Here is a 20,076-nt window from a genome sequence, read left to right as displayed (position 1 = left end):
CTGGGGCCTGCTCAACAGCTTCAATTAGATCGAGGCTACTCTGTACCTCAACTCATTTACCCACCTTTATTCCGTATTCCTCAACACTTACTGAAAAAAAAATCATTAATCAATTTAGAAAACTCCAACTGAACCCAGAATCCACAATCATTTTAGCAGAATCACCTAGTGTCGAAGGTGGCCATTCGGCCCATCAAGTCTGCACCAACCTTGGCCTACTCCCCCACCTAACCTGCACATCTTTGGACACTAAGGGGCAATTTTAGCATGGTTAATCAACCTGACCCACACATCTTTGGACACTAAGGGGCAATTTTAGCACGGTTAATCCACCTGACCCACACATCTTTGGACACTAAGGGGCAATTTTAGCACGGTTAATCCACCTGACCCACACATCTTTGGACTGTGGGAGGAAACCCACGCAGACACGGGGAAAACGTGCAAACCCGGGTCCCTGGCGCTGCGAGGCAGCAGTGCTAACCATTGTGCCACCCAGAAGAGAAACAACCGCTCCCCTATTTTCTGCACAGTTTCTTCTTCTGATGAAACAATGTCCTTTGGTTCAGAGTATTTTCTCTGTTTCAACCCTATTCAATCCACTTATAATTTTAAACAACTCATGTGATGACCCCCGCAATCTCCTATATTCCAGGAAACACATGACCAATCATGAAGAATCGCAAGGGGAGGGAGTTTTGAGGGGTGGGGGGCGTGAAGGCAGTAACTGCCAAGGGGTCCTGTCCCAGATCCACATTTACAGGAAAACACATGTATGGGAGAAGTTGCTGATGTTTTACCCATTCAGCTGTCAAAGGGTCTAGCCAATGTTGCGTGAACCAGGCGGTTTTGAAGGAAGTTTGGTTGTTGGACCACACCCGATGCAAGAGTGACTGAGTGAGTCGAGGGAAGGGAGGAAAGTGAAACTGTAAATGTTTTTTAATTACGGTAAAACGCTTCTTAATCTCGGATATTCCCAGCTCAGGTTTCAATTGAGACACAGAGAGAAGAAGAAAAAAAAAACGCTCTCCCACGCATTCCTCCATTTGAGATTCAACGTGTCAACGAAGCTCAATGCATTCCTGCTGGTCTAGTTATTCTTGAAAACACTGGGGTTAGGTTACAAAAGAAGAAGAGGAGGAAAAACAAACGTTTAAAAAGAGAAAACACCCGTGTGACAGTCGCTTAGGTTATTTTGTAAAAGGCACAGCGCTTTGACAACACCTTGACCTTTGCGTGAAGGACTCCGTCTCAGGGGAGGTTGAATTGCAGAAATGTCAAGCACTCCTACCCCATGCTAATCCCGTCCAAACCCTCATTCTCCAAGCCTACCAGCAGAGAAAGGTCACTATCATTCGCAACAAACAAAATCAGCCAGGAGCAATTGCCACAGTCGGGAAATTCAGATTGGCCTGTGCGTCACACACCTGCTACACCCAATGCACTCATTCTATTTTAGTCGGAATATTCAAGCCTGTTACTTTATCCGTGAAGAATCTGGTTACACCTTAGATAATTGTTCAAAACACCGTGCTTCCCACTGGCCTTCATTAAAATTCAATGCTTGCCAGTTTTGAGGGCTTTACTTTCCGTTGCTATCTCCTCTGTGACCAGAGCGTAGATTTGCGCTGGTGGTAGAGTTCCATAGGAGCTGGAGTAGTTCCATAGGTGCCAGCAGCCCTCCAGTCCCTCACCCGAGCGGTGTTCTTAAAGTATAAATTACGAGCATCAGCAGGCTATTTGACCACATGAGGCTTCACACCCAGTCCCAAACTCAACTCACTCAAGAGCATAATGCCTGAGCATACTGTCCAGCACAGGTTACCTGGCTGATTTACCGTCCTCATCCACCCACCTCCCTCCCTAACCGAAGGCATCAAGAATATTCCTAGCATCCCAGTTGCAGCCCATAACCAAAATCGGAACTCAAAAATCAACCCTGTAAGGGGTTGAGGGAAGGAAACGATGGACCAACGGTCAAACTAGGACTTTCCAGCGTACCCATCTTAGTTTAACATAGGGGAATAAATCATGAGAGAGAGAGAAAGCAAGAGAAAGAGAGAGAGAGAGAGAGAGAGAAAGAGGGAGAGAGAGAAGGGAGAGAGGAGAGAGAAAGAAAGAAATAGAGAGAAAGAAAGAAATAGAGAGAAAGAAAGAAATAGAGAGAAAGAAAGAAATAGAGAGAAAGAAAGAAATAGAGAGAAAGAAAGAAATAGAGAGAAAGAAAGAGAGAGCAAAAGAAAGAGAGAAAAAGAAAGAGAGAAAAAGAAAGAGAGAGAAAGAAAGCGAGAGAGAAAGAGAGCGAGCAAGAGAAAGAGAGAGAGAGAGAGAGAGAGAGAAAGAAAGAGAGAAAGAGCAAGAGAGAGAGAGAGAAATGGAAAAAAAAAGAGAAAAAAATAGAAAGAAAGAAAAACAAGTAGACCAAAAGAAAGAGAAAAGAAACTGCTCGTGTCTGCATTTATATGAAGGCTTCCTTTAGCCGCATGAGCTGCAAAATCTTAACTAATTTCAAATAGTGCAGATAGAACATTGAACATAGAGTCCCATCTACCACCCACCAAGAGAGACAAGCTATTCAGCAGATGCTGTCTGATATCATACCTTGTGACAGTAATGGATGGCAGATACAATCTGCCTGAAGAAATGTCGGGCTTCTTGCTCGGTCAAACTCTGCTTCTCATTGATGAAGTCGTACAGGTCGCCCTTGCTTGCGTACTCCATAATGATCACAATTTTATCCTTGTTTTCAAAAACTAAAAAAAAAGGAAATTATATATATTTTTTAAAAAGTCCTTAAATTTACAGAATATCCCGTTGAAGTTTAGAAGGTTCTTGCTATTCCATAAACATCAAATCCCGTTACGACAAACTTGTGTCACTAAGGAAACAAGCTTTTCCGATTGAGGCCAGAGTTCAGAGTTCACCACCTGGTAATTGGCACTGGAAATTTTGATCATTGGCTTCAAACCATTAAAAAAATTGTTGGAAGGACCTTTCGCGTAACGGGGGGAAATTTGCCTGTTTCAACTCTCTCAGTAGGACAGCTGCAGTCAATGACAAGTTGGGTTGGAGACCAAACTGTGACCAACCCAGTGAAGCGTGTCCTCTGATCGACTCTCCAATTGGGCACAGCTCTCCACTGGGAATCATGGATTAACTCAGAAACAAAAACACCCTTAAATACAAAAGTTGACAACAGACACTCGGGGAGGGAAATGAAAGATGTCCCTTTTTATAAAACCTGCATTTTTACTGTTAACACATTCACTTGAATAAGACGGTTATAGAAGGGAAGGAGATTGAACTGTCGCCTCCCCGCCCAGATGACAGACACAGCCCAATGTGACACTGAGCATCTCACACCAGAAATATTGCAGGTCTTGCTTGTTGCAAGTGAACTGAACCTAGCTGAGGGCAACAGTGAGGGGTTAAAAAATAAATAAATCAGGTTGGGTTCCCACTCGATCAGAACCTGGCAAAGTCATTGGAAAGTGCCCACTAGTAGGCTTCGGGTATGGGTAGGATCAGGCTCGTGGGTGATGCCCTCATTGCCAAATAGCAAAACTCAGTGCCTGAGGCCAGCCATGGACATGGCAATGGAAGGGTCTCAGTTTCCATCCCGAGATTTGAAAGTTAAACAGCATGCAGTGACTACCCATGCTGTATGCTGGCCCCGGAACTTAAAATAAATACTTTGATAGACCGGATAAGCTTTGTGAAAGGTGAACGAGTCACAATCTTCAGAACAACACAGTGCAAAAAGGCCATCGAACACCTTCTCTCTTTTTATATATCGGGCAATATCTGTTGCACATCACCACCCACCCACTTACTCAATTCTTATTTTTAGCTCAACAACAAACCACACCCCAACATTAAAAGTAAGTGACGCTCTCCCGGAAATTCTGAATTCCATGATCCGTCATCCATATTGTGGTGGGACAAACCGGCCCCTTGCCCAATGTCTGATTTGCTGAGGAAGAGAGTGAGGGGCAGAGATGGAATTCCAGATTTAGTGCCCAGGTGGCTGAGGGCTTCACCTGGCATCAGTCATGACCAGTTCAGTTAAATGGCCACAGCACCCAATGGTGCGAGTTCATTGAAGCGATGAAAGGTCGCCAACAGCTGTCAAATTAAACAGCCTGTGTCCGACAATAAACAGCATTCTTTTAGTCATGCAGGAAAAGATTGCGGGCAATTCCGGAGATGGACAGGCTGCAGCAGAAGGGGCAGGGGGAGGTGAAGTTGGAAGAGGTGGAGGAAGACGAGGCAACAGCGTGAATCCCCAGCACTCACTCAGTCAGCTCATTGTTTAAAATATTCATTCGTGGGAGGTGGGCGGCGCTGGCTAGGCCAACATTTATTGCCCTTGAACAGAGCGGCATTTCACAGGGAATTTAAGAGTCAACCACATTGATGTGGTTTGGTGTCACATGTAGGCCAGACCAGGAGAGTGTAATAGATTTCCTTCTCTATGACAAAGTTATGGAGTTCGCCCGAGACACAAACGGTTAACGATGAGAAAGTATTTTTTTTGAATGGACATATTCTGAGGGATCCTCACAGAAAGCAATGAGGAAAAGCAAAATAACGTTGCAGAAAATTAACAACATTCATTGTTCTTCTTTATCTCCATTAGAGACTAGAAGCAAGAAAGATGCTACAGAAGAGAATGGAGCCAATACCCTCAATATCTGGAAATGCCGATAGACATTCCCACTTCTGCCTGCACACATTAATCCCAGGGAGGTTAACTGCATAGTTTAGATGAGGGACTGGGTGATTCAGAAAAGACGAGATGGAGAAGTGGATCAGGGATTGGGAGGTGCAGTCTGATGTACTTGCATAGAAGCTCAGGAGACGCCAAGCTGACACTCCTCAGCTCCTGCTATGAAAAGCCGATCCTTGCAGGCTCCTGAAGGCACTGCAAAGAGTCTCTGAGCACGTGCGTCATTTGACAGCGATGGTGGGAGAGCCCATTGCCATTCTTTGTGGGACTAGAGAGCCAAGGCAAAGCACCCCCTGTAACAAGTTGCAGCTTCGAGAACCTCTGCACACAGACCAGGTCGCCGTGGTCACACAACTCCACGAGTACACAGAGGAATGGTGTTCCTCGGGGGCTGATTTGCCAGTTGGCTTGTTCATCTAATCCAACAAATAAACCCCGGGGAATCCCTGTGGGGAAAATCAGGTTAACATCCCCTTCACTTTCGAGAAATTCCCCAAGGTTAACAAAAAAACAGCGCTGAGGAAAGTTTTCAAATGAAACTAGGAGCTTCAGAAAGAGAATTAAAAACCTGATCAAGACCAACCCAAGAGAAAGTTGTGAAGTTCTGTCTGATGAAAAAGCAATTCATCTTTCTGATTCCGGCTTCAGCCCTCACCGTCTCCTATTCTTAGCTAACAATTAGTTTTTCCGTGGTATATGTTGTATCAGCAGACCCTATGGTAGAAATGAACCTACTATTCACCTGGTTCTGCCTTAAATAGGGCCTGGGTGCATCTTACACCCACCCTCACTTCCAGTGGAAGCGTGGGGCAAAAACAGGCAGATTTTCCCCCTTCCACAGATAGATCCATCAGATCCATTAGGTTTAAAACCCATCAGATCATCAGAATTATGGGAACCTTGTTCATAGCTTAGTCACACTGCAACGTTGGTTCAGCAAAGTCAGCAGATATCACAGTGCAATGGAAAATACCAGTCAGCATCCACTTGGATGTTTTCTCCAGGGCAATTTCCTTCTATTGCTCTTCCATTTCGGAGGAGACTGGGGTCCTGTCTACCCTCTCAGGTAGATGCAGAAGACCATAAAGCACTATCTGGAAGAGGAGCAGGAGCGTTCTCCCCAGTGTCCCTGGTCAATGCCCATCACTCAGCCAACATCAGGGGAAAAAACACACTTGACTATCTCGTTGATGTTCGTGGGAGCTTGCTGTGCACAAATTGGCTGACCCATTTTTACCAACAATACAGCAGTGACTATATTTCAAAAGTACTTAATTGGCTGTAAAGCATTTGGGGATTCAGGAGCTTGTGAAAGGCGCTCGAGAAATGGAAGTTATTTCTTATTTACCGTCTAAACTTAAACATTGGTGGTGTGGATTTTGATTTTTTTAAATTAATAAATTTAGAGTACCCAATTCAATTTTTTTCCAATTAAGGGGCAATTTAGCATGATCGATCCACCTAACCTGCACATCCTTGGGTTGTGGGGGCAAACACAGGGAGAATGTGCAAAATCCACACGGACAGTGACCCAGAGCCAGGATTCGAACCTGGGACCTCGGCGCCGCGAGGCATCAGGGCTAACCCACTGCGCTACTGTGCTGCCCTCGATTCGTTCATGGTCACGTGTACCGAGGTACAGTGAAAAGTATTGTTCCACATACAGTTCGGACAGATCATTCCATACATGAAAAAATACATAGGGCAAACATAAATACACAATGTACATACAACGTCGCAGGCATCGGGTGATGTAGTACTTTCAGTAGAGAAGGTGTGTGAAGAGATCAGAGCCCCACAGCTCTAGAGGAGCCATAAGCCAATAACTTGAGGGGAGATACAGCTCGGTAATTCAGCCCAGGTCAAGAGAACAAATAAAAAAGCCAAGAAAACACAGAGTGGGATCTGGGCCGGGTGAGTGCGTTGTTTATAACAAGCAGCAGATCACAGGATGGTGGCATTATAGAAGCGTATGGAAATTTCTCTCATTTCCATCCACTAAAATGGCAATAATAGGGACTCGATGTGATCGCCGGCCTCATGAACAATGGAATGCTCACCAGCAAGAAAGAATGTGTAAATTCACAAAACAGACCAACCTTGGGAAGGGTCAGTAATTTCCTCTTGGCTGGGACTTTGTAAAAGCACCAAACAAACATTAGATTTGTGGAATTTCCCGTCGCAGAGAGAAGGGAGAAAAAAAAAGGTTCAAGTTTCGATCTCGTGTCGTTATCTGAGTGCAGCAACAGACAGCACTCAGCACTGTGTGGAAATGCAATCACAGGGCACCTACTTATTGCAAAGGAGTCACAATCCTCCCGTTTCAGGAATGGTCAATAAAACCATCCATCAACGTCTTTTGCTGATTGTTTATCATCACATCCAACGTGCAAAACCTTATAAAGTGCAATACTGGCTGTGCATGGGTTTCTTTTTAAATGCAAAGTTATTTGTTGTGCACCCACTCTATATCAATTTTAGTAGGAATATTCTGCAGTATAGTATCCACAATATGCAGATAAAGTGTCCCCCAAAGTGCCCACACTCACTAGGGCACATTTTCTTGCCACAATGTTCACTGTTATTGCGCGAGCCCAGGAAGTGAGTGGCAGTAGGCTATGCAACTGTGGCAGGCATCGCGTGGCAGCCCAGGCCACTCCAATTCTCTCTTTTTTTTAGATAAACAAATAAACGGTTTATTAAGAGTGAGATAAAGTCTAGCATACTCCAAGACTCCAAACTCCTAGCTCGGCCACTCCAATTCTCAAAGGACACGTGTACATTGCTAGGGTAGTGCACAAATGGGCAGGGTCGGGTGTCAAATGACAGCAACGAAGAAAGGGAAATTCTAGCCAATTTCCCCAGGTTCTCGGCCACCAGTATCAAAGGGCATTTAGGGCTCTAGACAACAATTGATTCAGTGGAGGGCAGGGATTTCTCTGGGTCGCAAGGTGGCAATGGGGACCGAGGATGACACTGTACCCAAAAGTCCTGGTGTCTAAACCGCAGCGGGATGTGGAGGATACAACAAAAACAAAGCCCCCAGATACATAAACGCCACCACTGATATGTCCAGTAGCTCCCTCAACATTGGCTATTTGCTAAAAAGGTTCAAGAGGCACTTCATAAATCAAGCAGCACTGTGCGCTTTACAACTCACTTAAAAGCATTAAAAAAAAACATACAACATTTTTATTTAAAGATCAAGGACAGGATGGCTGCCAGAGAAGTTATTGGGACTATTGGAGACAGCTGTGCACTTTACACAAAGCAGGGCCAGCTCTTCCCGCAGGCCATGGCTTACGCACATACAACGGAATCTAAAATTACAGGTGAACTTCGGGTGGCCAAACAGCCCCGTCCCTGATAACAGTTTCACAGTTGTACTAATTCTTTCAGTGGGCTTCGTTGAATTGTTTGTTTTCCCTCACCTATCGTCGCCCCACTCCATAAAGATGCAGACCCACTTTTGGGGTAAGGGGGGGGATTGAGACTCTCCAGGATCTCATCCCGGGGTCTTTCTGATATCTGGGATGCTAGGTGACGAGGGGTGGAGAAGGTGGTGAGGGGGATGGTACCGGATCAGTCCTAGACATATTGCACTGTTCCCAATGCTACCCAACTGCTGACTGACGCTCGCCATCTGGGTTAGGGTGCAAAGAAGAGTGCCCATGTTTGGGGCAGGGATATTGGCCGCTCTGGGTAAGAAAATCTCCTTCAGGGCCTCAGGGGTGTCAACTGTTGGAAGCCATGCCTTTCCCAACAAAGGGTTAACACGCTGCCTGCGTTAGGGCAAGCCAATGTTGCTGAGATTTAGACCCCTTATTGTTACGTTAAAGAAAGAAAATGTGCCTTTCTCAACCACATGACATCCCGAAGCGCGTTACAGCCAACCAATTACTTTTGAAGCCACTGTTTTAAATGTAGAAAACACTGCAGCCAAATTTGTGCGCATGAAGGCCCCACAAAGAGCTATATGATAATGACCAGATAACCTGGTTTTAGTGATGTTGGTCGAGGGATAAACATTGTCCTGGGTACCAGGCAGGGCTCCCCTGCGTTTCTTTCAAGAGTGGCTCTGGGAATGTTTTACATTCAACCTGAATGACCAGATGGGGCCTCAGTTCTGTCTCATCCAAAAAGACAGGAAAATAGGATAATGCTGGCTTCAGCTGTCGGTAAAGACGCCTCACATTTGTCCTTTTCCAATAAGGCTGGAGCGCTACCCCAAGTGCGAGTGTGCTTCCTCCCAGCTATTTTTTGAGGCTTTCAGAGGCCACACAATGTCTGATAAATGGGTGCCAGACGGCTCAATTCAGCCCACAGCAAATAGGGAAAATAGGGGAGAATATGGACAGATGGTGTGGAATGCCTTCCCTTTCTTTTGGGAGTAAACTCAGGAAGTAATTACATGGAAGGAAGTGTCAGCGAGCACGTTTGCAATTCAAAGCCTCCGTCAGCTCCCAGTCAGTACGGTCAAAGCCCAGGCCTACCTTCATAGATGTTGATGATGTGTGGGTGACTGAGTGATGACATGATCTCAATCTCTCGGCGGATATGGACCAGATCCTGCTCATCTTTAATCTTGTCCTTGCGGATTGACTTAATCGCAACCTGTGAGAATAGAAATGGTCACCTGTTAATTCAGGCCGATTCACGCAGGCCAGACACATCCTAGGCATGCCTCCTCTGAACCTCTCCATTGTTTTACCCCCTCCTGATCTCTGTAACCTCCTCCAGTCCAACAACCACGACCCCCCAAAAAACTCTGGCCTTTCGCTTACTATGATTGGGGCCTGTGACTTTTTGAATTCCCCTTCATAACCTTTCTGCCTCTCTCTCCACCTTCCTAGACACTCCTTAAAACCCAAGCTTCTGGTCACTTGTCCGAATATTTCCTCATGTGGCTCAGTTTCAAATTTCTTAAGTGCCTTCACACTGAGCTGCATTAAATGCTGCTACATAAATGTAGTTGTTGTCATTCCAATCAGGAACTGGAGGGGCAAGGCCAATGGAGGGAATTGAACCCAAGGCTTTTAAAATTGATGCAGTGCTGCACTGGAAACCAACATCAAACGGCGAGATTGCAGATATCATAGAATCTCCACAGTGCAGAAGGAGGCCATTCAGCCCATCGAGTGTACACCACTCCTGCGAAAGAGCACCCTACCTAGGTCCACTCCCCCACTCTATCCCCATAACCCACCTCACATTTGGACACTTAAGGGGCAATTTAGCACGGCCAATCCACCTAACCTGCACATATTTGGATGGTGGGAGGAAATCGGAGCGCCCAGAGGAAACCCACACCGACATGGGGAGGACATGCAGACTCCACACAGTCACCCAAGGCTGGAACTCAACCCAGGTCCTTGGCACTGAGAGGCAGCAGTGCTATCCACTATGCCATGGTGCTACACTATATGGGAAAGACAAAATCAGAGAGGGGTGGAGGGGGGGGGGGGGGGGGGGGGGGTGATTGTAAACCTCTCCCAGCGAGCGTGAGTGTGTCTCCTGCATAGATTACAACTTACAAAATACTCAAAACCCGAGCGTTTGGTAAATAGAACCTACAGGTTAGCAGCTGCTTCCTTAATCTGCAGTCACCAGCTCTCCCATCAATACAGCAAGGCCAATTACTTTAGGTGGGGAATAATTATGTATATATTCCGGGTGCATCTTGCACAACCAATTAATTTAGAAGGTCATTCCATATCTCAACTGCTGCAAAAAAAACATGATTAAGTGTGGCAGGGTGCCCAACTGTGCTCCAGCATTACCCAGCACAAACTAGTCGGAAGCCAACTAAAGAGACACACAGTGCTGCACTGTCGCAAGTGCCGTCTTTCTGATCAGACGTTCAAGTTCCATCTGCCCACTCATGGGGTGGATGGGTGGGAAGGAGGGGTGGGGGGTGCAAAGGTCCCATGGCCACTATTTCAAAGAAGAGAAGCATGCTCCCCAATGCTTATCCCTCAAATCAACTCCCTCAAAAAGTACTACAATACCCGGACACATCTGTTACCACCTCTGGGGGACTGCAGTGCTGTGCACACATACTTCTCCTGTGCTGCAACAGTGAGTGACCGTCCCAAGGCCGAGTATTTAATCGGCTGTGAAGCATTCTGGGATGACCTGACTCTGTCACACTGGAGGTTTTTCAGTGGCAATTATTAAGAGCACAGTAATGTAAATATGGGCATCACGGTAGCACAATAGGCAGCACAGTAGCACAGAGGTTAGCACAATTGCTTCACAGCTCCAGGGTCCCAGGTTCGAATCCCGGCTTGGGTCACAGTCTGCACGTTCTCCCCGTGTCTGGGTGGGTTTCCTCCGGGTGCTCTGGTTTCCTCCCACAGTCCAAAGATGATGTGCAGGTTAGGTGGATTGGCCATGCTAAATGGCCTTCAAGTGTCCAAAAAGGTTAGGTGGGGTGACAGGGTTACTGGGTGGAGGCGTGGGCTTAAGTGGGGTGCCAGTTCCAAGGGCTTCTGCACGCCCGATGGGCCGAATGGACTCCTTCTGCACTGTAAATTCTATGACAAAGCAGCATTCGCAGGACGCAGGTATTGACACTGGTGCATTTCACAGCATCCCAGGGCAATGAATATGGAGGCTTCCCTGCCCTTTGTTCTCCCAGTTGATAAGTTTTTAAAACTTGAGCTGCCTGCTTTCAACCTGAACTGTCAGCTGGTCAGGGCCTCAACTGCAAAACGCATCTTCGCATCTGCCCGAGGTCATGGGACTGTTATGCAAACCATTTATTGGAGCTTATCGGGGCAGAAACTCGAAGCTAGAATTCCTGCAGAACTGAGACAAGTCTCCTGGGAAAGGGCCTGGGCATTCAATGATCCCGAACAAACACACATTTAAAAAAAAAATCAAATTCAGTCCTATTGATCCCCGTCACCCTGACAACAGGAGGAGAAAGGCATTCGGAATGCCGGTCAAAGGACAAGGCAAATCTGTGACGCCCTTTAACACACAGCCAGTCAGCTCGGCTTGTTTGCGTTTGAAAAGTTTCAGTGTAAAACAGACATAGGTCTGGCTGTTAGTCTGTGTGCAGCCCAATGACTGACATGTGACTCTCTTCACTAAAGGCAGCTTGTGAGATGCCAGAATAACTACTTACCTTTATATAACGCCTTTAGCGTAGCAAAATGACCCAGAACGCTTCAGAGGAAAGAGTTATCAAATAAAACTGTACACCGAGCAACACGTGGCGGTATTAGGGCAAGTGACCATAAGCTGGGTCAAAGACGGAAGTCTTGAAATAGAGGGTGGGGGTTTAGGGAGGAAATTCCAGTGTGTGGGGTCTAATTAGCTAAAAGGGTGGCCGTCAATGGCTCAGTAATCATAATCAGGAAAGTGATCAGAACTGGAAGAGCCCAGAGATTGCGCTGTAGGAGATTACATTGCCAGATCAGGAACCAATGTAGGTCTGTGAGCCCAGGGAGTGATGAATGAAAGGGGCTTAATGCAGATGAATGGAGAAGGTCACCTGTCATCCTGAAGTGCGGAGTCCACTTATACTCCGAGACCAAATGATGGATTGGGTGCTGGCTGCTTGAAGGGCAGTGGGAATGAGAATGGCCGGGGAAGGGGTTTCCATAACCCTCGATACCCTTCCTCAGTAAATCCATCAATCCCAGTTTCAAAATTTTAATTGCCCCTCAGACTCAATAACAGTTTGTACGGTGGCAGAGTTGCCCTTTGTGTGATGGAGTGCTTCTTGACATTACCTCAGAACAGGCCAGCTCCAATTTTAAGGTTCCACCCCCTTGTTTTGAACTCATCAATTATCCTAAAAAAAAAGGTGTTCGTAATTTGGCACTGATCAATGCAGCATTTGCATTGTCAATCAGGGAGGGTAGCTGATGCTGGATTGGTTTTTAAATGCCACACTTGCACAGAAAGGCTTTCTCCTCCGAGCTTGGGCCTGAGGCAACTTTTCAGCTGTCCAACTGAGCAGCTGGCTCTCGATGCTGACACCTCGTGCCCAAAAACCAAGGATGGGGTTTTTCTCCGATATCGACAATGGTCGACGTCAGGCAGGAAAAGCAGCAAGAAGATATGTCGACGTGGAACACAATTTTGCCGCCTGGCGATATTTTATGTTCTCGTCGCCAAACCTTCCCAATTTGTACGGGATTGAAAAATCCCAGCCGGAAAGTTCAGAAGTTACATCCGTCTGATTTTATTACAGTTATACAGGGCATTGGTGAGGCCGCATCCGGAGCAGTGTGCGCAGTTTTGGTCTCCTTTCCCAAGGAAGGACATATTGGCCCTCAAGGGTGTGCACAAGATTGGTTCCTGGGTGATGTGAATGTCCGACAAGGAGAGATCGATAGGACTGGACCTACGTTCCTCATAGATTAGAAGGCCGAGAGCTAATCTATTTAAAACATAAGAGTAAATGCTGAGAAAATGTTTCCCTTGCCTGGGAAATTAAAAACATGGTGTCACAGTCTCAGAATAAGGGTCCGGCCATTGAAATGGGGAGACATTTTCACTCAAAAGGCTGCAAATATTTCTAATCCTCTACCCCAGAGCTCTGGGTGTTCAGTCGCTGACTATATTCAATACCAAGGCTGACAGATCTTTTGATATGAAGGGAATAAAGGGTTATGTGTATTGTGTAGGAGAAGGTGGAGGGGAGGTAGATGATGAGGCAGCATCTGAATGGCTGGCACAGATGGCTCAAAGGGCCAAAAGCCCTACTACTATTTATGTTATTCAGGGACTGGTTTAACGCAGGGCTAATCGCTGGCTTTGAAAGCAGACCAAGGCAGGCCAGCAGCACGGTTCAATTCCCGTACCAGCCTCCCCGAACAGGCGCCGGAATGTGGCGACTCGGGGCTTTTCACAGTAACTTAATTTGAAGCCTACTTGTGACAATAAGTGATTTTCATTTTCATGTTATGTTCAACTTGGGAACAAAACTCACAAAAATAAAATCCCAAACCCCTTAAATTTTCTTCTAAATCCCTTTCTCTCATGCGTAAGTATGTGCGTGCAAGATCTCTTCACTCCTGGCTTTTTAAAACAAAGATAATATCCCACAGCCCCCTTTCCATTTGGGAGCTGAACCTCGGGTGACATCAAGCAGTCAGACAAAACCTGACCCAGGCAAAGCCAAATATTCATCTTTTGTCTTCAAAGCTGATTCCATTGGATGCATAGCAGTTCTCGGTGGGAGACAGTATGCGTCATCAGTATCCATCCCACAGAGAATATTCTGATTCAGATCGTGTGCTATGTGAGAGCTGAAGGAGGAGAACGTTACTGTGCAAGAAGAAAGGTGGGATCAGTGGAGTTCAGGCTGAACAGCTGCTGACCCATATAGTTACTCATTCAAGTAGATTTCAAGGAATCGGCCCAAATGGGGGATGAATTTGTGCAGTGATGTGTGACATGTTACTTATTAAAGAATGTTTAAGTGAAGGAAAAAAAAAAGAAAGAGGCTGCAGTGCACTTTTATGTGGCTCCTAAGAACTGGGACATAGGAGCAGGAGTAGACAATTCAGCCCATCGAACCTGCCCCATCATTCAACTAGATCATGGCTGCTCATCTATCTCAGATCCACATTCAAATGCTTTTCTCATATCCCTTCTCATCATCAGTATCTAATAAAGCAAACAATTACTAAAATAAAAATGCATTAAAAACGACACAGTATGGGAAAAAGAAGTTGGTTTGTGGATAGTTCTTCCAAAAAAAAAAAGCCCAGAAACAACGGGCGCGATTCTCCGGTCACACTGTACCGGAGGGAAGCAGCTCGCAGCAGCACTGCTTGGCACCGGTGAAAGCCGGGAGACCTCAATTCCGGGATCTACCCGGCTCACAACGATGTTGCAAGCTGAATCCTGCCCACAATGGGCAGGATCACGTTTTGGCAAATCTGCATATTAGAGCGAGGTAGTAAGCCTTACTCTAATGTGCAGATTCTGGAGGTGCCCGAGGCTTTGGGATTCAATCCCTTCACCCCGGGGACCTTGGTTTGGTATTGGTCCCCACGAATCAGCACTTGTGCCGTCTTCAAAGAGATCGGAGGCCCCCAGCTGCATGCCCTTGGGCAGGGTGGTGTCCTGGCACTGGTGGTGCCACCTGGGCGCCAGCCTTTTCCGCCATTTAAAAATGGTGACCCGATCTCTCGCTACAATGGGGGATTTCCGGCGAGCGGAACTCCCACAGTAAAAAACAGGGCTATGTGCAGCCTCGGCCACGTGCTCCCTTTTCAGGCCCCTTATTCAAAGTGAGCCACGTTGAATAGCCACGTGTTTCTCGGCACTGTGAGTTGCCAGGAAACATGCGGCTAAACGGGCTCGCTTGGGGACTTTGTTCCCTTTTGGGAAGATCGCGCCCAATGATACAAACGGTCTCCGTCTGTGCTGTTAGAACGTCAGTGAATCGATTTAATCTCATCCTGCTTTTCATCCAGTGACATCCTTCGCTTGCTGGCTATTCACCCTTTTCCCCCACCCCACTGGTCACCACCCTAAGTTTCCTGATCTAGCCTCACTGTTCTCTTCCAGCCTCCCCGGGTCCCCACCACGTGCTTCCCTTCATCGCAAAGCACTCCCTTCCCGCATGACAGGAAGGCATGTTGTGATAAACTGTCACAGCCTAAGATCTATGTGCATATTTGACGATAATCCATAATAAATGGGATAGGGGATAGAGGCGAGAGGAATGTCAGCCCTGAGCATCTCCAGTTCCAATTTCCAATGGTGGAATTTGATCGGAACCTGCAAAGATTCTTTTGGTTCTGTTTTCTGCCGGCTTCGTTTATTGAGAGAGATTTATAAAAGCACTTTTTGCCTTCTTTACAGCCGCTGAAATATTATTTGAAATGCAGTCACTGTTGTAATGTAAAAAGTGCTGCAGTGTTTTCCACACAGCAAGCTCTGACAGGAAGCAGTGAGATAATGACCTGGGTGAACTGTTGTCTCAGCCTTCGCTGACAGATAAATATCAGTCAAGACACTGGCGAGAACTCCTGTGCTCTTCTGCAAAGTGGCAGCCGGGGTTCAGATCAGTCTGCCCGAGGGGACAGGCGGGGCCTGGGTTTCACCCGACAGCCTACATCGTGCAGCAGCACTACAGTGCCAGGTTAGATTTTGTGCTCCAGTCGCTAAAGCCGGATTTGAACCTACAGCCTTCTGACTCAAGAGGTGAGAGAGCTACCCAGAACCACAGCTGACATGCTCAGATCAGCAGAAGCATGACGCTCCCATGCCTGGAGGAGAAAGGTGCAGCAAGCTGCAAGTTGTTTTTTCTTTGCACTGCATTCACCAACAGTACAGGTTTGTGGGAGGGTGGAAATAAGAGAGGAAAGTGGGACAAATTGAGAAAATGCTCAGTAAAATGTGGCACAAGTGGCTCGCACTGCTGCCAGGGAACCGGGGTCAATTCTGGCCTCGGGTGACTGCCTGTGTGCAGTTTGCACCTTCTCCCCGTGTCTGCGTGGGTTTCCTCCGGGTGCTCCGGTTTCCTCCCACAGTCCAAAGATGCGTAGGTTAGGTGGATTGGCCATGATAAATTGCTCCTTCGTGTAAAAAGGTCAGAAAGGGTTACGGGGATAGGGCAAGGGAGTGAACCTAGTTAGGGTGCACGTTTGGAGGGTCGGTGCAGACTCGATGAGCTGGATGGCCTCCTTCTACACTGTTTATGAAATATATTACTACAGGATAAATTTTTAAAGGGACTATAGAGGACCCTCATCAAGGAGTGCATGTTCATTAAAAGGAAATGGATTACAAATGACAGATAAAAATCTGAACTACGTTACAAATAATAGGGTTGTGGAAGATAATAGAATCCACATAAGCTTTAATGTAGGAATTATAGGCTCTTCCTGAATGTCCAGAGAGGTGACACTACCCCTTTAAGCTTCATTAAAAGCATAAAAGGTGATGCACAAACATTTGGAACAAGGCAGTGTGGTTAATGCTCTCCCGCTAGACTGATTTCTTCTGAAATAGGTTGTTATGCAAGAGGGCAAGTTGATTTGCTGGTTTCAGCATTGTCGTCTTAATTAGGCAATGGCTTGCAGGTGAAAACAAAACTACAGAACTTAAAATTATTTATTTACCTCCCCTCGAGTGTGTGTCCCCAGGATTAAACCGTGCCTCTCTGTACAAATAGACAACTCAAGGAACTGAACTTCATAAACTGGCTCAATAAAACTAGGCGAGACTCAAACTGGCAGGCCTGAGGGCAACTTTAACTGCATTAATCACAGCACTTACTTTATGTAAATAGCTAAAGCACGTATGAGGAAGAAAATGCCATTTGCATGTCCCAGCTGCGGCACTGTTGGTGGGTGACCATTCAAGGGTTGGTGCCCCAGCACACTGGCCAGCGTCATTCCCACAGCACTTGCACAAGAATATCAACTGACGCGTAATTTTCATACTGTACCACTACAATCATGCATATAGTACGTCGAAGCCATTCTTCCCCTTAACGCTCTTCCGTCATTCAATGAGATCATGGCTGATCTATATCTTAACTCCATCCACACACCCAGGTGCCATATCTCAAGTCATGGTTGGATGGCTTAATGTACCCTCCGCCCCAACTAGGAGGAATACCCATCAATGCACCAGAGCAATATTTTAAATTTCACTTGACCTGTATGGAATCCTGATTTATGCATTGGTTCATGTATCAGTGTTGGACTGCACAAAAATTTTTTTTCCCCCTTTAGTTTCATACCAAGTTATCTCCCTGTATCTACACGATCCTCTTAGATCTGGAAGGTTGGATGATCCCATCTTATAGTCATCTCCACAACACCACAAACACTGTCAATCACGCTCTTCCTTCAAATCACTACTTAGTTGTACAGGGAAAGGCAATGTCCAATTTTCACTGGCATCACTGCCTTTAGTCTAACAAGCAGATGCCATTCCCTACATACTGCCTATTGCAATTCAGAACAATCCAGCTCTTGCTGAATCAGAATTCCTCGGACCGACTTTGAAATCTGGGAAAGCTCTGACTGGCCCACAGGCATCCAATGTAAATTCAAAACCCTTCCATGCCGAGGGAATTCTGGCAGGGATTTGCGGATGCTACGTCAGAAGTCCTGGAAGGTCGGGTAACTCCGAGTCCAGAATTGGAAATATTTGGGGTGTCGGAGGATACGGGGGCAAGGGAGAGGGGGGGGGGGGGGGGGGGGAAGAGGGAGGCCGATATCCTGACCTTCTCCTCCCTGGTGGCCCAGAGACAGATCTTGCTGAGATGGAGAGACTCCGAGCCCCCCAAAGTCAGGAGTGCGAGTCAGTGATATGGTCAGGTTTCTCAGTCTGGAGAAAATCAAGTTCGCTCTGAGAGGATCAATACAGGGATTCGCCTGGAATTGGCAGCCGTTCATCGATGTCTTTAACATAAATTGAACATCAGCAGTTAGGGGAGAAATGGAAAAGATTGGTTGGGGGGGGGGGGGGAACAGGAGGCAGGGTAATGTTAAATAAGGACAGGGAGCTTAGTATATGGGTAATTGGGGACAGGGCGGGAGAAGTGGGGGACGTGGTTTATTGTTTGTTGTTCTTTTAGGGGGTATTTTGTGCGTCGACCCGCGTGGTTGTTTAGAAATGTCAACATGTTAAATTGTGAAAATTATAAAATATTTTCTAAAAAAAACCCTTCCTGTGCTCTCATTCAACTCTAGTCAGGGCTTTGGGAGGCCTCTAGTCAGGATTTTTTGGAGGCTTCAAGTCATCGCTGGGTGTTGCTTCTGTGACCAATGTATCCCCCTTCCCCCCTGCCCTTCTACCAAAGGGTTGAACTGCTGGAACTGGGGAATTAAAGATCCGGAGGCCAATCTATTCCATCAGGGTGAATATGGAACCTCTTTTCTCAGGCTAGGTAGGGCTCTATGATGGGGAATGGATAACTGATAGATCAATACCGCTGGAAGAGTCCATCTAGAATCATTCATTGGGTCTGATGCTTCCCTTTTTATGAAGAAAAGAAATTTAACTGCATAAATTCAGTTGATTTACTGGAGCTGGTACTTACCAGATGGTTCAGTCACACTCAGATTGCCCCCGACCTTTAGTTTCTTCATCACCCTGCCAGAACTTTAACAATTGATAAAATACCACAAACTTCTCAGATCAACCAACTGCTCCATAATTCTACTTGTTATCTTGTTCGATCAGTCATTCAAGCTCTTATATAGATATACTGTCATTGCCCCTCATTGAGACGCTGTTAGACAGTGATATTATTGATGGCTATGAAACGCAATTGGCAGCTCTCCCAAGTTCACAGTCGAAAGAATGACTTGTAAACGACACCCGAAAACACTTTTAGAGCAAAATGAAGTATTTTTGAATTGTTGTGGAGGAAACGCAGCAGCTAATGCAGGGGTGGGCAAACTTTTCCGTGCAAGGGCCACATTCAGAAATTCACAATTCACAAAGGGCCGCATAGTATATTAAGTAAAATAATTACTTCACCCGGTTATGATTCTGGGCGCCTCATATAGAACATAGAACAGTACAGCACAGAACAGGCCCTTCAGCCCTCGACGTTGTGTCGAGCAATGATCACCCTACTCAAGTCAACGTATCCACCCTATACCAGTAAGTAACCCAACAGCCCCCCCCCATTAACTTTTTAAAAAAATTAAAAAAAAAAAAAAAATTTTTTTAAAAAAATTTTTTTTTTTTTTTAATGACTTGGTGGGCCGCAGAAATACCTTTGGCGGGCCGCATGCGGCCCGCGGGCCGTAGTTTGCCCACCCCTGAGCTAATGGGTGCACAGCACGCTCCCACAAATCGACCAGGTTTATTTAGTGAAGTTGATTGCGGGATAAATATTGACCAGGACACAGGCGAGAAATCTTCTTCTCCTCCCTGCCATAGGATCGTTCACATCCACCAGAGAGAGCAGACCGAGTCTTGTCTTTTCATGCCTCATCCAGAAAACGGCACCTCTGACAGTGCAGCACCCTCAGTACACTGGACGTTTGCTCTCTGAAGTGGGATTCGAAGCCTCTGACTCAGAAGTGGAAGTGTTTCCCACTGACATGGATTCAGTCAGTGGACTCAATCCACATCCCTACCTAAACTTGAGGGCACCATTGGATGTATAGGTGATTGCACTGCCCACCAATGTACTGAACCATTTGAGACCAGCACACACATGTTCAAGCTCCCTTGATGGAGCATTAAGGAAGCTTAGTATTACCGTTGGCTAAAAAAGGTTTTTTTTTTGGGGGGGGGGGGGGGGAGGAGTAGAATGTTCCCACTCCCAAATGATTCACAGCAACTGCTGTAAAATTGTAAGCGAGGATATCAGGCAGGAATAGGATCAATCCTGGTTGTGATGC

The 20,076-nt window shown here is 46.3% G+C and overlaps 1 protein-coding gene across 1 annotated transcript in view; it reads right to left on the bottom strand.

Annotated features, from left to right (window-relative positions):
• Positions 1-20,076, bottom strand: part of nuak2 (NUAK family, SNF1-like kinase, 2) — a 40,975-nt gene that overhangs the window by 11,663 nt on the left and 9,236 nt on the right. Inside the window, 2 exon segments of the mRNA XM_038819758.1 lie at positions 2,602-2,753; positions 9,223-9,343. Coding sequence (XP_038675686.1) covers positions 2,602-2,753; positions 9,223-9,343 — 273 coding nt within the window.

Source organism: Scyliorhinus canicula, chromosome 15 (assembly GCF_902713615.1).
Source record: "Scyliorhinus canicula chromosome 15, sScyCan1.1, whole genome shotgun sequence".
Lineage (NCBI taxonomy): Eukaryota > Metazoa > Chordata > Chondrichthyes > Carcharhiniformes > Scyliorhinidae > Scyliorhinus > Scyliorhinus canicula.
This window is presented reverse-complemented; position numbering and strand designations above follow the sequence as displayed.